This window comes from Oryzias latipes, chromosome 15, assembly GCF_053564925.1.
Source record: "Oryzias latipes strain Hd-rR chromosome 15, Olatipes_Hd-rR_3.1".
NCBI lineage: Eukaryota > Metazoa > Chordata > Actinopteri > Beloniformes > Adrianichthyidae > Oryzias > Oryzias latipes.
Genome location: NC_136251.1, coordinates 12,949,703 through 12,963,690, shown reverse-complemented (window position 1 = coordinate 12,963,690; position 13,988 = coordinate 12,949,703). Strand labels below are relative to the sequence as shown.

General features: G+C 41.8%; 1 protein-coding gene across 1 annotated transcript; it reads right to left on the bottom strand.

Moving 5' to 3' along the window:
• Positions 1-448: 448 nt before the first annotated feature.
• On the bottom strand, positions 449-13,716 carry slc17a5 (solute carrier family 17 member 5). The gene is made up of 11 exons (XM_004076987.5): positions 13,276-13,716; positions 10,670-10,860; positions 10,199-10,432; positions 8,999-9,086; positions 7,374-7,460; positions 7,012-7,130; positions 4,212-4,373; positions 4,002-4,134; positions 3,781-3,928; positions 3,609-3,699; positions 449-1,260 (listed from the first exon to the last, which is right to left on the bottom strand). Exons 1-11 carry the CDS (start codon positions 13,361-13,363, stop codon positions 1,123-1,125), a joined length of 1,479 nt encoding a protein of 492 aa, XP_004077035.1. The 5' UTR covers positions 13,364-13,716; the 3' UTR covers positions 449-1,122.
• Positions 13,717-13,988: the final 272 nt, after the last annotated feature.

Here is a 13,988-nt window from a genome sequence, read left to right as displayed (position 1 = left end):
ACAATGACAGACCAACTCGGACCAATCTGACGACGTTTGGCTCCAACGTGGCAAAATCAGTGTCGCCTAAAAATGGCGACTGAATTGACTTCACTTGGTTGGAGGTGAAAGTAAGTCATTTTCTGTGGATGGTCATGGTTGCTCTGTCCATTCTGTCCATGTCAATGTCCAAACCACTAACACAAAGTGAGACTAAGTACCAATCAGAATAGATGTAGCCTCTAAGAGGGCGGGGTTTAATGAAGAACTCCTCCTGTTCAGAAGGCATGAAAGGAACTTGAATGATTACTGTGGTAAATATAAATTTATTATCCGAAAACTCAACTTGTTGAGTTTGATAAACATTGAGATAATAAAATGAACCAGTCAAAGATGTTAATTTGACTTTTTTTTGTCTTTTACTGTTAGTAATCAAAGGTTGATTTAAAATAAAGACCCAACACAATAGTTCATTTGCTTATAGATGTATTTACATTTTGTGTTTTAGAACATTTACGGAAACAAAAATGACTCAGCTTATCTGACACAAATCCCTTGTAAGTTGTAAACAGTAACTGAAGTATTTTCAACAGAATGAAGCTACAGAGCTGGAATGTCCGATCCCTTGTAAATCTAAAAATTAAGGCACAAGTTTACGTCACGATCCACGGTGACCACGACACTTGCCGACAGAAATGGTACAGATTCAACACCTGAGTTGAGACAAAAAGTGCAAAACCTGCTGCAGGATTCCCTTTTTATCCATCAGTGAGGTAAAAAATAATAGCTGAAGGTTTAGAAATACAAAATAAACTTGACAAAATCAATTCCCTTACATAAAAACTGGAATTTAAAAATCAGAACTGTTTTCTTTTAAGGCGTGTCCATCATTTGTGCGTGTTGAGGGAAAACATTTTCCGGCACTTTTGGTAAAAGATGCAAACAGTTTGCGTTCTCTTTATATACAGAAGTGCCAAAAAACTTCACTCAATTCATTTTGATTACCACAGATAATAAAAAAAGAGCTCAACTGTGGGGTTTGATTAAAACATAAAACTTTAAAGTAGATTGAAGCATTTGAGTGTAAAATTCGGGTTTGCTGCACGTTTGCAGCCGTCTGTGGAAAGGAAACGAGTTCCTGGCTCAGTCTCCGTGGGGGTAGACCTCGCTGACGGCCCACGGCTGCACCGTCCCTCGGCCAAACACAGAGTAGAACAACGCCCCGACCACGTTGATGGCTGCAGCGATGTAGAAGACCACCTGCCATTCTGCGATGGTGTTCTGCACACCAGTAAAGATGAGAGGAGAAGGTGAGAGTTCAGACAGCTGGAAGGCAAATCAAATGCTACAAACAAATTGAAAGACCCACTCCGATGAAAATCGTGTTTTTAAACATGTTCTTGTGGTATTTTTCTTCTGATGGAGGACATATACAAAAAGAATCATCGAAAAATTGCAGAATAGTAACATTTGTTGGATGGGCCACAAAATCCCTGGTCTGCTCCGTCTCTCACTAGACAGTGCTCTGAACCTTTTTTCTTCAATGATTTGTGATCTTCACTGGTGTCCATGGATTACATGAAATCTTTCCACCTTTATCCACCTTTGTCATGGTAGGGAGAACACGTCAATGGAAGGGTGGGGTCATAGGATAGCACCAGGGTTACACGGGGAGCTTTCACCAACGCAGAGGGGAATGCAGGGCGGAGTTGAGGTGAATTACTGATGAACTCCTGCTGCTCTGCAAAAACTAAGTCCTAGAAAACAACACAGTTTTTTTTTTCTAAAACAGCACCATCTTTATTAAAAGATCATTTTGAAAATAAAACAAAAGATGATCGGAGTGGGACTTTAGCAGGGAGTGATTTGTAGTTTGCAAAGATCTTTACATGTTTAGACCGGATATTAGAGTAGAAGTGACTGCAACATTAATCACAAGGAAGTTTACAATTTTTAATTTTGTGAAATTTTTGATTTTTTTCTTGATTCCTTACAATGTTGTCTTTCTGAATATTTAAAAAGCAGTAGATTATAGGTTTTTGTGTGGTTTCTCTTCCAGAGATTGCATCATGCATCTCAAGGTAAAAAGTCTTTCCAGTAAACTTGTCTGAATTTATGAATCTGAGCTGAAGTTGTTTTGTTTTTATATAGGTATAACACGATGACTGTCTCTTGAGTTTAACAGGTGGAGAGCATCTGCCTCTGTCAGAAGTCGTGTTGATTCAAGTTCTTCTACAAATAATTCTAATTTTGAGTTCAATGTAACAAATCTATACATTTGTCCAGACGAGAGTATCTGAGGAAATGAGAGGAACCCAGTTGATGTTACTGTGAGCACAAGTGAGGAGGGTGGAGGACCTTACACTGCAAAAACAGGCCTCTTACAAATAAGTCAACAATTCTTAAAATTGTAAAGTGTTCTTTAAAAAAAGCCACAAATCTGCCAATGGGGTAAAAAATGTTCTCACCAAGGATTCTTCTTTTAAGAAAAAAATCCAGTCACAAAGACAGAGTTTCTTAAACTAAGATTTTAGGAGCCATATTGAGTAATTATTGTGAGTGTCTCTACATGTCAATCATAAAGACATGTTGATTAGCTGAGCTCAGACAGGTTCTTGAAGAGTGCAAAGAAATGGAGAAATAAAAGTGAAGATGATTTCTGATTATATAATTAATAAAATCAGAAATGATCAGAGTGCAGAGACTTTCCTTTTTGCTTGTCGTATAGCAAAACGACATCTTGGATCAATCAGCGTGTTAGCCAGATCAATCCACCGTCACACATCCCAGTAGCCTCAAGTTGTAGACTTAGCTCTTATAAAGATTAATTTGCTATTTAAGGAAAATCAGAAAGCAAGATTGTTTTACGTGAAACAAGAATCTTTTTACTTTGACCTGTGAGAACCTGTGGTGACATCAGTGTTTAGTGGTCCACTTGGTTTGTGGTGTATTCTACATTATTTCATTTTTCAGGAAAAAAAAGAAATAGACTGGTAGTCTGGGTTCTCATGGGTTAAGATTCAGTGAGGGAGCAACAGTCCAGAACAACAGAGAGTGTAGGAAAGAGGTGCGTGGGAGCAGGTTGGAGCAGGTGGAGGAAGGTTTCAGGTGAGATGTTTGACGAAAGAGTGTCGGCAAGAACGAAAGGAAGACTGTGGTGAGAGCAGCCATGTTGCTGCTCTAGAGATTCTGAGAAAGAGGCGGGAGGCAGAGCAGAGTAGAAGATGAAGACGTTGAGGTTCTCTTTGGGAGTGATGAGGATGGATTGGATCAGGAATGAATCCATCAGAGGTTGGATGTTTTGGAGATGAATGCAGGGAAGCAGATGGAGATGGTTTGGACATGTTGATGGTAGAAGGACGACGAGGTTGGAGCTACTGGGAAAGAGGAGGTTCATGGATGTAGAGAAGGAGGGCAGGAGGATGGTTGGTGTGAGTGAGGAGGATGCAGAGGAGAGGATTAGATGGGAGCAGATGGTTTACTGTGATGCCCCCTAAATAGTAATAAATCACATTATTCTGGTCTAACTGGAATCTTCTGCATCATTCTCAGATGCAGATGTGATTGTTTGGAGCTGAAATCCTGAACTTTGACGTCTTTCCGCTCTGACACTGACGGTGTTTTCTTACGTGTTGAGTGAGCGCTCTTGCAATGACCGGTCCCACCATGCCAGGAATGGTGGCAAAAGTGTTGGTGATTCCCAGCAGAATTCCTGCGTACCTACGAGGAGAGATGTTGATATTCGGTGAGGCGCTGCGGCGCTCCTGAACACATTAACGTGAGCATCTGAACGGCTCTTACGAAGGAGCGATGTCGAGGTGGTTGATGTTGAAGCCAGAGGCCGACACTCCACCCAGAGAGGAGGAGAGGGTGAGGAAAGTGACGGCTAAAGTGTAATCGCAGCCGATGAAACCCGCTGCCACCAGGAACAGGGCCGGACCGATCATGCCTGCAGGAGAGCAAAGGAGAGATCAGAACCAGAACTGCTCCAGGATCTGAGGCCATGTTTGAGGTTTCCTCACCAACGAGGGAAAAGCACTTCCTGACGGTGACGGTCGGGTACAGGCAGGTTTCACGCAGGTAGTCGGCGATCTGCCCGCTCACCACGGCGAACAAAGCACAGCCGACATACGGCAGAGCCGACAGCATCCCGTTCTGGCGAGGACGTTAGAGGGGGGGTCAGCTCACCTGTGAGGCCTGCTCCAAACATCTGACAGCTTTAGCATTCTCACCTGCTGGATGCTGAATCCCAGTATGTCGTTCATGTAGGTGGGCAGCAGAGTGAGGAGCGTGTAGAAGGTCCAGTTGTAGGAGAAGTGAGCCACAACGATGGCCAGGAGCGGCCGCGACGTCAAAATGGCTCGCCAGGGGATGAAGCCCGCCGAGGGGGACAGCTAAGAGAAAGAAGGTGGAGGTCTGAGCATCCTCATTTTTCCTTCCATACAGAGGCATGATGGGGATTTACAAAAATCAGCTCAAATGAGGGTTAAAACCTTGACTATATATAAAACCGGACTGAGTGACTCCTCCCTCCTGGCGTTCCAAGCAGGAAGTACCTGCTGGTTCCATGAAGCCAAAATCCCATAGACTTCTACTGAGAAATAAACAGCTGTAACTCAGTCATTCTATTGTCAGAATAACAGTTTTTACTCTGATACCTTTTTCCAACATGTTCTTGATCATCCTAATTTTTTTTCATGATATTTTTTTTCTTTAGTTCAAGTTATTCAAGGTATAAACTGACCAATCAGATGCTTGAATAAAAGTGGGCGGTCTCATGTTCAAAATGTTTGATTGACAGATTCTCCTGAGCCCGCTTTCAGTGAAAGGGGTGTGGTTTTCTATCTAGCTTGCTCCTGATTGGAGAGAGTGGTTGCCATAGAAACGTAGACTCGGACCGACACAGACCAATCACTGCTTACTGGCGTGGCTCCAACATGGCGACTGAACGACTGAAGTAAGGTTTTTTCCTTTCATTTAAAGGCTGTAAAGTTCTAGCAGTTTATTACACTGCGAAAAACAAGGACTGCAGGCACTTCTACACTACACTACAGTGTACAGTGTACACTACACCAGTGTTTTTCAACCAGTGTGCCGCGGCACACTAGTGTGCCGTGGGAGATGGTCAAGTGTGCCGTGAGAAATTTCCCTCATTAACTGATCTAAAAATATTTTCCATCTCCAGGAAATCAGCTCTTAGTTCATCCAAACAGGCCCTGATAAATTAGGAATATAAAAGATCTTAAAATTACTTTTTCTTTGTGTTTATTTAATTCTATTAAAGACATTTTGATAAGAATGACTGTACCGCGATTTACCTGCAGCTATGACGTTTGCGGAAAAGTCCCGTCCCTTTAACTGTCTCCGCCAATCATTCTTGAAGGCTTAATCACATGTCATCAGTCTGACCAATCAAAAGTGGTTAAAGTCTTCACTTCCTTGTTCTTAATTCTGCTGATAAAGTCGCTCAGTTCTAACAAAAATACCAGCTAAAGCTCGTCTTTAGCGGTGTAGCTTTCCACAGAGTCCGGTGTCAGACCGTGGAACAAGTGAACAAAACAATGAAGCTCAGAGACGTGAGTCTTTCTGCAATTTTTCGGCAGTTTTCACACTACATCTCCCATGATGCATTGGCTTAAAGGGCCAGTGTCCCAGCGCACAATGAGTTGTCCTTGTGAAACATCTTGAAGCCACAACAAAAAAAAAAGTTTCTAAATTTTATAATTTAACTTTCATTTCATCTCTTAGTAAAAACAGCCGCAACTTCCTGCTTTTCCGGCCACAATTATCACAAAAATGCACGTGAGATTGCGGGCGGGGGGGGGGCTGTCGATCAATACAGACCATGAATTTCTGCTTTATTTTTTTTTCTTGGATGCTGGTGTGCCGCGGGATTTTTGTCAAGGTTAAAGTGTGCCGTGGCTCAAAAATGGTTGAAAACACTGCACTACACTACACTACACTGTGGGCACTACACTCAGGAAACATTTATTTACTTTTTTTGTTTGCTTATTTTAATTAACCATTGCTGAGTGTTTGATACATTTATTTAAAAAAAAAAACGTTTGCGTCTTCATAAAAAGCCACCTAAAGTCATCCTGTCTTTTGTCAAATGTTAAAACATAGTTTCACTAGAATCTAAACATACAATTTTGGTAAATTTAGAGTTTTATCTTTAAAATAATATGTAGTAAAACCTCATTTGTGCTTACAAATACAGAAGTACATGAATTTGTTAAATGTCTGGATGTCCCTGCATCAGCTGACAGATTAATGAAAAGCCTTGAAGCTATTTAAAGTTCAAATGATGCAATCTTCTTCTTTCAAGGCCAAATCTAAGAATTCAGCTCAGAGTTGAACGACATATCATGTTAAAATCCTCCAACACACAATTTTCATCTGAGTGGGTCTGTAAGCTCTCCTCTGTCAGCTCTGTTTCTCACCAATGAACGTCTGAATGTTTGGTTCTGCTGAAGGTTTTTCTTGATTCATCTAACGATGACAGGTTCTCTTCTTTACAGCAACTTCATTTTATGCTCAGTAAGGTCAAAGGTTTTCTTCATTACTTATAACAACTAAATCGACTTGCTAACCTTAAAACCAAGATAAATTGTCTTTATCTGAATGATGTATACATAAATGGACGGTATTGGTGAATTTTACTTGCTTTGATCATATATTGCACTTGTTTAAATACATTGCATTGAGCTGCTGCTTTTAGGCTTCTCTTTGCCTGAGCATTGTCTCCCCCTGCTGGTATTAAATATTACTGAATTTTAAGTTTGAGCTGTTATTTTGATCCAAGCACTCCTGATGTGGTTCCTCTTTTTGAACAGAAAGTTTGAGTACTTTTACTGCTGCTGCTGCTGCTGCTGACGACGTGAAGAAACGCTGACAGCAGCGACTTTTGTAAACCGCAGACTCATTCCGGGCGTCACAACAAGCAGATAATAAACCTCTGTTGCGCCGACCGATGCAACAGCAGACTTTGCAGATAGCCGTCACCCTTTAGAACACGAAGAGCGCTCATACCTCGTTCTTGAGCGAGTTGGTTATGTAGAGTCTCTCCCGCTCCGATATGCGCGGATGAGTGTTTGGACTGTCGAAGACAAAAAACGCCCAGAGGACGAACCACACCAGCCCAATGATACCTGCACAGAAGAGCACGCATGTACCATCAGAGGAGGCCCCTCTACTATTTTCCATCCAGCAAAGTGGAACAAAAGAACAAAACGAGAGTAGCCCATCGGGAAGTAAAAGAGATCAAGGTGTAAAACCAAACAAAGAACTGAAACTGTCCTGTTAGCAGGATGTTGGACCAGCACAGCATTAACCTGAATAAATGAAAACCTGCAAGAACATAAAGATGGATACAGGAATTGTTTTGTCCAAACCAAATATGTAGAAGACATAGGTCCAGCCCAGGTAGAAGCAGATCTGACCCGATACAGGGAGGGAGATCACCGTCCCCAGCTGAGCGCCTAGAATGGGATAGAAACTGACATTAGAGCCTCTCATGACGGTGAGCCTCACAGACAACCCACTGATCTGAATTAGTGCTTTAAACAAACTGTTATATCCAAACCACAAGAAATGAGTCAAATGCAAGGGATCCATTCATCTATTTTCAGAACCCGCTTTTTCCATTTTGGGGTCAAAGGTTACTGGAGCCTATCCCAGCTACTCTTGGTACAAAAAAATCAGCTTTACTTTTCTACAATCAAATTACGTTCCGTATTTATTCATTTTGACAAAAAACTAATTTAATCATATAAATATCTAACATTATGCAGATGACGTAACGTTTCGCTGTCATTAAAAAAAATACTTTTTAGTTTCTCCTCTTCCCTCCAAAACTGGTTTAATGCAGATGAGGCATCTCTGTGTTCACATCAACTCACTGCTGGATCTTCTTCTAGTCTAGTCATTTATAGCGTTGCCCAATAAAAACCACAGCAAAAAAATAATGTTAAGATATTTCGACAGCACTGATGATCTGGACGGAATAAACAAAAATAAACTTAAATTGTTAGGAATGAATTTGATGACAATTGTAATTTTTGTCTTCATCGATTCAACACCTTACCTAGTGTAAATTCTCACCTTGTAAATAAACTGAATTTGATTCACGGCAAAGTTAAGTGTTCACACAAATCTAAATGTTTGCGGCAAACAGTTTTTTTTCCCCAAACCAATGTGACTGGTGTTTGAAGATAACAACCTGCAGCTAATTGCACTTTAGCTATAGTTAACTAACATTTAGCCACAACTAACTAACTAAATGTTATCTAACACTGGCTAACAATTAGCTAAATATAGCCAACAATTCAGATGTGTCCAAATTGGAGAGCTGCGTTCTACCCGGGCTGCATTTGTTGGCTGCTTACATCACAGCGAGTGTAGTGTCACAGTGTTGTCCAAATTCAACGACTCCATCAAATGAGGCCAACGAATACGGTCTTCTTTTTCCCGATATTAAGGATTGGTCTTCTATGCTGTCCATATCCCATGATGCCTTGCGGCCGAACCCGGAGATTTTCTGACAACAATGCCGGACTGTAAAGCGGGACCCGTGGTTGTAGATAATTACACCTTTTAATAATTACCCTTCCAAGATTAAAAGTTGGATGAAATAAGACAGGAAAATATTGAGCTCCATGCCTGGTTCACTACTCCTCTCTGATCAGGTATCGCGGTTGCTAGGCGACAGGACATTCGCCAATGTAACGGCTAGAATTATCTAAAGGCTAGACTCGTCTAAATTCACAGCCATTAACATGCGGCCTACCTGCTCAACTAAAGACCCGGCCAACGTCGCACGGGAAGGTCGCAGCCATTGAAAGATACAGTCCTCGAATTTGGACACACCCTCAATTAACTGTAGCTAGCAATTTGCTAAATATTGCTAATAATTAAGTAACTTTAGCTAACAATTAACTAACTGTAGATAACAAGTGGCAACCTCTTCATTCATAGAGGGAAGTGATTCAATGCGTTTATGTTAACATATGTTTCCTACCGAGGTATGAAATGGTGAGCAGGCGGCTCCTCTCCAGCGGGGGGGCCCACGCTGCCCACATGGTGTACATGGCAGGAAAGGAAACACCCTAAAGATGAGGCCAACAGAAAAAGTTCTGAACAAGTTCAGTCTGACTAACTTAAAGGGCCGATACCATGCTATTCTTAAGCCTTTTAGAGTAAAAAATATCCATGTATTTGATAATATATTACCTAGGCCCTGCACAATATACCGCAAATTTATCGTTATCGCGACATTAAGCTGTGCAATATGCATACCGCAAAAGACGGCGAAAATCGCAATAAATGGTTACCTTAAATGTGCTAAAACAAACTCATGGCAGCTTGAAATATTGAACAAATTAAATATATCCCTTTATGCATTTAACCAATCGGAAGGACCCGTTTACGTTGTTGATCAATCAGATGAGCCCTTTTATGTTTGATGTTTGCCTCCTACGTCGACAAGGGTCATTTGGAGTATAATTTTTAAACTGTTGCAGTGAACACGGAAATTACGTTTTTGGTTGTTTTGCTATTTGTTTATATACCGCGAATTATATCGTTATCGCAATATTAATCACCAATATCGCATATCGCGAGTTTTCCTCATATCGTGCAGCCCTAATATTACCTATGGTATACAAAAGAACACATTTTTAAATTAAATATTCGTTATTTTATTGTTCTTTTGCAACCCGGAGATAAGATGACTCAATCTCCGAGACTCCACCTTTCTCTCCTTGTGGGTGCCGCCCATTTTTCATGACATCAAACTAGAGTCGGCATCGTGTCTGAGTTTCGCCCTCGAAAACAAACAACATCTAAACTTTTGCAGAGATGGATGTGCATATTGTGCATATTGTGATTATGATAAGAAAGCGTTTTTGTCGATCACCGCTACCTCCGTGGAGAAAGTGTGTGTGTATGCGTGTTAACCTGGGGGCGGTGCTGGCAGTGCAGACTCTTCCTGGAAGGACCTGTTCTCACTTATCTACGTTACAATGTGTTGTTTATTTACATGGGTAGGGAGGGGCTCGTGTTTTTAGAGGAATACTCAGAAATGCATGAACAGATCCAAATACCGCTTTGGGGTCTCTTTTCATGAGGAATGAACATTATGATACACTTAAAAGTTTAAAATGTTTTATTTAGCATGGTAAAGACCCTTTAACGCGCCCAAAATGGCCTGAGTTTGTACCTCTCCGATCCCTTCCAGCACCCGCACAGCTATCAGGTAGCTTGCCCCAAGATCAGCAGCCAAGGGTGTCAGAAGTGTGAAAACTGCAGTTCCTAGGATCCCAAAACCCATCAGCCACTTGGCTCCGAAGCGGCCGGCCATGTAGCCGCCAGGGATCTGGGTCAGAATGTAGCCGTAGAAGAAGGAGCCCAGGATCCAGCCCTGAGTCTCAGAGTCCCAGTTGTAGACATTAGCCTGTGGGAATGTTTGAACATTTTTTATGATACTTTTTCTTTAAAAGCCCAAGATATTAAATAAACCACTTAATCAAAAGTTTGATAAAAACAACAAAATAAACTGGAATCGGTGTTGGTGTACCGAAGGGCTGTGTGTTTGGCCAAACCTTTCCCTAAACTGCTGCTATTCGTATTTGTCCAGTTTGTGGTTCCACAAGTTGCTGAAGTGGCGGTGAGGGTGCGTACTGCTGCTCACCGTGTGGTTGTTTTTGGGCCGTGCTGGGCTGGGGTGCGCGGGACACACGGAGGCGCTGTGGTTGGTCTGATGCGTGGTGTTGAGCATGTCCACCATGGCCACACTCAGGTTCACTCTCAGAGAGTAGACCACGAAGAAGCCGTAGCAGGAGAGCAGCGCCAGGCCGTAACGAGACGAGCAGCAAGCCGGCGCTGCAGGAAGACCAAAGTTTGTCCTTTCTTTCTTTAGACAGACTCATTCTAAAACCCTGATGACCTTTTATGAGATCAATTTAGAAGAGGAGAAATCTAGGTTTAAAAGTAAACATCAGGTCTGTCAAAAACACTGATTTTGATGCTGATAAAGGTGTTTATGCAGAAAAGCTTTAACAAACTGCGGCACAAAGTCAATAAAACAGTCTGATAAATGACCTTTTTTTTATTGATCAGTCCGATCAATCAGGATGATCAATTCTGTTATAAATTTCTGAAAAAAATTCCAAAAAATTCCAAAGTCTTTAGATCAGAGAGATTTATGTTTTTAATACACTGGAATTTAAATATATAATTTCATCAAAATGAAATCTATGGCTACGTTCACACTGCAGGGCTTAATGCTAGACCGTTCACATTTCCAAGTAAATCCGAACTTTTGTGATCTCCAGTGTGACCGTGACACGACCCAAACGAGACCCGCATGCGCAGAAGCCAGAAGAATACTCAACGGTGAACGACGTCACTCGTTTGCGGAGCCAACGTTAACAATGGATGTCAACAACAGTGTTGTCAAAAGCGGAGCTCTTTTTGTAATATTAAATTTATTTTCACAAAGGAGCAGCACAATTACAATCTTCTCATTTTAAGAAGGCATTGGAGTCGGGATCGTCTGTACCCACTGTAGTGGAAGAGGAATGTGTATGTGCTGGGGCCGCGCGCCCGCGTGTGTGCAAGCGCGTGCCGCGATAGAGAATAGGGGGGGGCAGTGTGGGCGCGCATTCATGTTGTGTGTTACGGATGACGGTAATAAAAGAAGGTTTCCCCCAGAATAAATGCTATGGACTCTTTATTAACCCGTTCTGGAGAATCTAAGGATCAGAACAGGGAGGAGGAGGAGGGGGATTGCCTGGGTCCCCCGCGCTTCTGAGCACGGTCAAAGGGGAGAAAGAAAAAAAAGTTATCGCGGTAAAGGTTCAACACCACGCTCTGCCATTTATCTGGAATTTTTTTCAAAAACCGCCCAGTTGCGATCAGAGCCCTGGAGTTTGGCCTGAAAAGAGCGATCAGCCCAAATATTAATCCAATCGGTGACCTCTCTTCCCTTCTACTGACTGATCTCAGCAGCATCGTCCACCATGGTTGATGTTTACGTTCTCGTTCCCGCCTACTTCAACGCAAAATGATGACGTTTGTTGCGTGTCGATGACGTACAGTTCGGAATCAAGTCGCCTGGCCGGTCAGACGGCGGTCGCAATTGAAAAGATCGGCTACAATTCGGAATCAGGCCGGCAAACCCACGGGGCCTGGGTCGCATTTGAAAAGATCGGATCTGTGTCATTCAGACTGTCATGAAAAGATCGGAATTGGGCCGCTTAGGGGCAAAAAATTCGGAATTGGGTCGTTTCAGCCTGCAGTGTGAACGTAGCCTATATGAGCTCCGATGGTTAAAAATGGTCCTGATTCAACAAACAAACAAAAGTTGTAAAATTAAGTAAAAACAGATTACTGAGTGAAATCAGAATGAAATCTCCATAAAAAATGGCTATTTCAAATATTTATATCAAAGAAAAATCTGTTATTAGAAGAAAATATGTTTAAGATGTGGCATTTTTACAATAATCAATAGAATTAATTAATCTTTTTTTTTCTAACCGTTTTTGACAAATGCATCCATTTTTTTGAACGTGGCTTTTTCTTTTACTTTAATGTAAAACAGGATCTTTGAATAAAATACGCAAAAGGCAAGACGCATCGAGCAAAGTGTTTATCCAAATATGAAAAACAAATAGGTGTTAAAATTATTTAAAGGTTAAAAACTTGAAATATTCTTCCAGAGCATTTTAAAACGATGAAAGAATTGAATCTTTTTAAACTTAGATTACTCTGAGTCCAAGTCAAAGAGTTGAAATTACATGGTAGATTCCAGTGTGCATTTTGTGTTTTTGTTGTGTGTGCAGACACAGACATAACCTGCTTCTTCAAGTCATTAACCTTCACCACCATAAAATACTCTTTATGACTGTAAAATAGTCCACTTGTCATAATGTTTGTAAATATGTGCTGCAAACAGACTGAATGAAGCCAAGCCAGTTTTTAGGTCTGTAATTGTCCTGGCAGTCAAATCTCTGGGTTTTTGTGTCAAAACATTCGAACTCCTGTCAGCTGGATCCAGATGTTCCAGCAGATCTCCAGACTCTACAGTGACAGGTGGACATGCAGATTATGAAGCAAACAAAGAGCTGGGATTTTTGTCCAAGTCTAAACTTTGTAGTTGAAGTGTTTGCATTAGAAAGTGGCTGCTTTGTCCCCCTGAATCTTCCCAGACAGATGTATTTGGTAAACAGCTGTTGGCGCGAGCCTCTATTGTTGTTGTTGCTAGCCGGTTAGCCGCCCGCGCGGCTCCTTCCTCACCTCGCGGGACTCGTCCGTCCTTCCCGCGCGCCAGCAGCGGGGTCTCGAGGCCGTCCCCCTCCGTGTCGGAGCCGTGTGTCGCCGCCATGCTTCAGCGGACAGCAAACACCGTGGAACCACAACCAGAAGAGCAGCCGCTGCTGTTCGCTGACGTCACTGTCAGCTGATCCCCCCACAGCCACATCACGTGACGCGTGTCGGAGGACCAATATTGTTGTCCATGAGTTATATCGCGATATAACTCATTGATTGTTGTTGTTTTCGAGCTTCTTTCAATTTCAAAAATTATACAACAAACTATAAAGATACTTTCTTAAATATGATTAAATATAACATAATATAATAATAATTATGTTTTTTCTCCAGCAGAGACTTTTCGGTCCACGCATGCACTTCCCCCCGGCACGCGCCAGGGGCGGGTTTAGGATCGCTCCCGGCTTCTGCGGACATGCGCAAAAGGCGTCCTTCATCAAAAGGAACCGCAGTTTTACTTCCCTCTAGAAAAACACAACAATGCTTTGTGTTTTTATGTGATTTCTACCTATATGCTAAATATATATGGCTTATTATTTTTTGGGATGAAAAAAAAATATTACGATTTCTTTTAATCCCAGAAAATATCCTTTCGACTAAGGGTCATATTCAGTCCTTTTAAAATTAGACACCCTGACTGGATCTGTAGAATTATGTCTGTCTCATAATTCAAGATATGC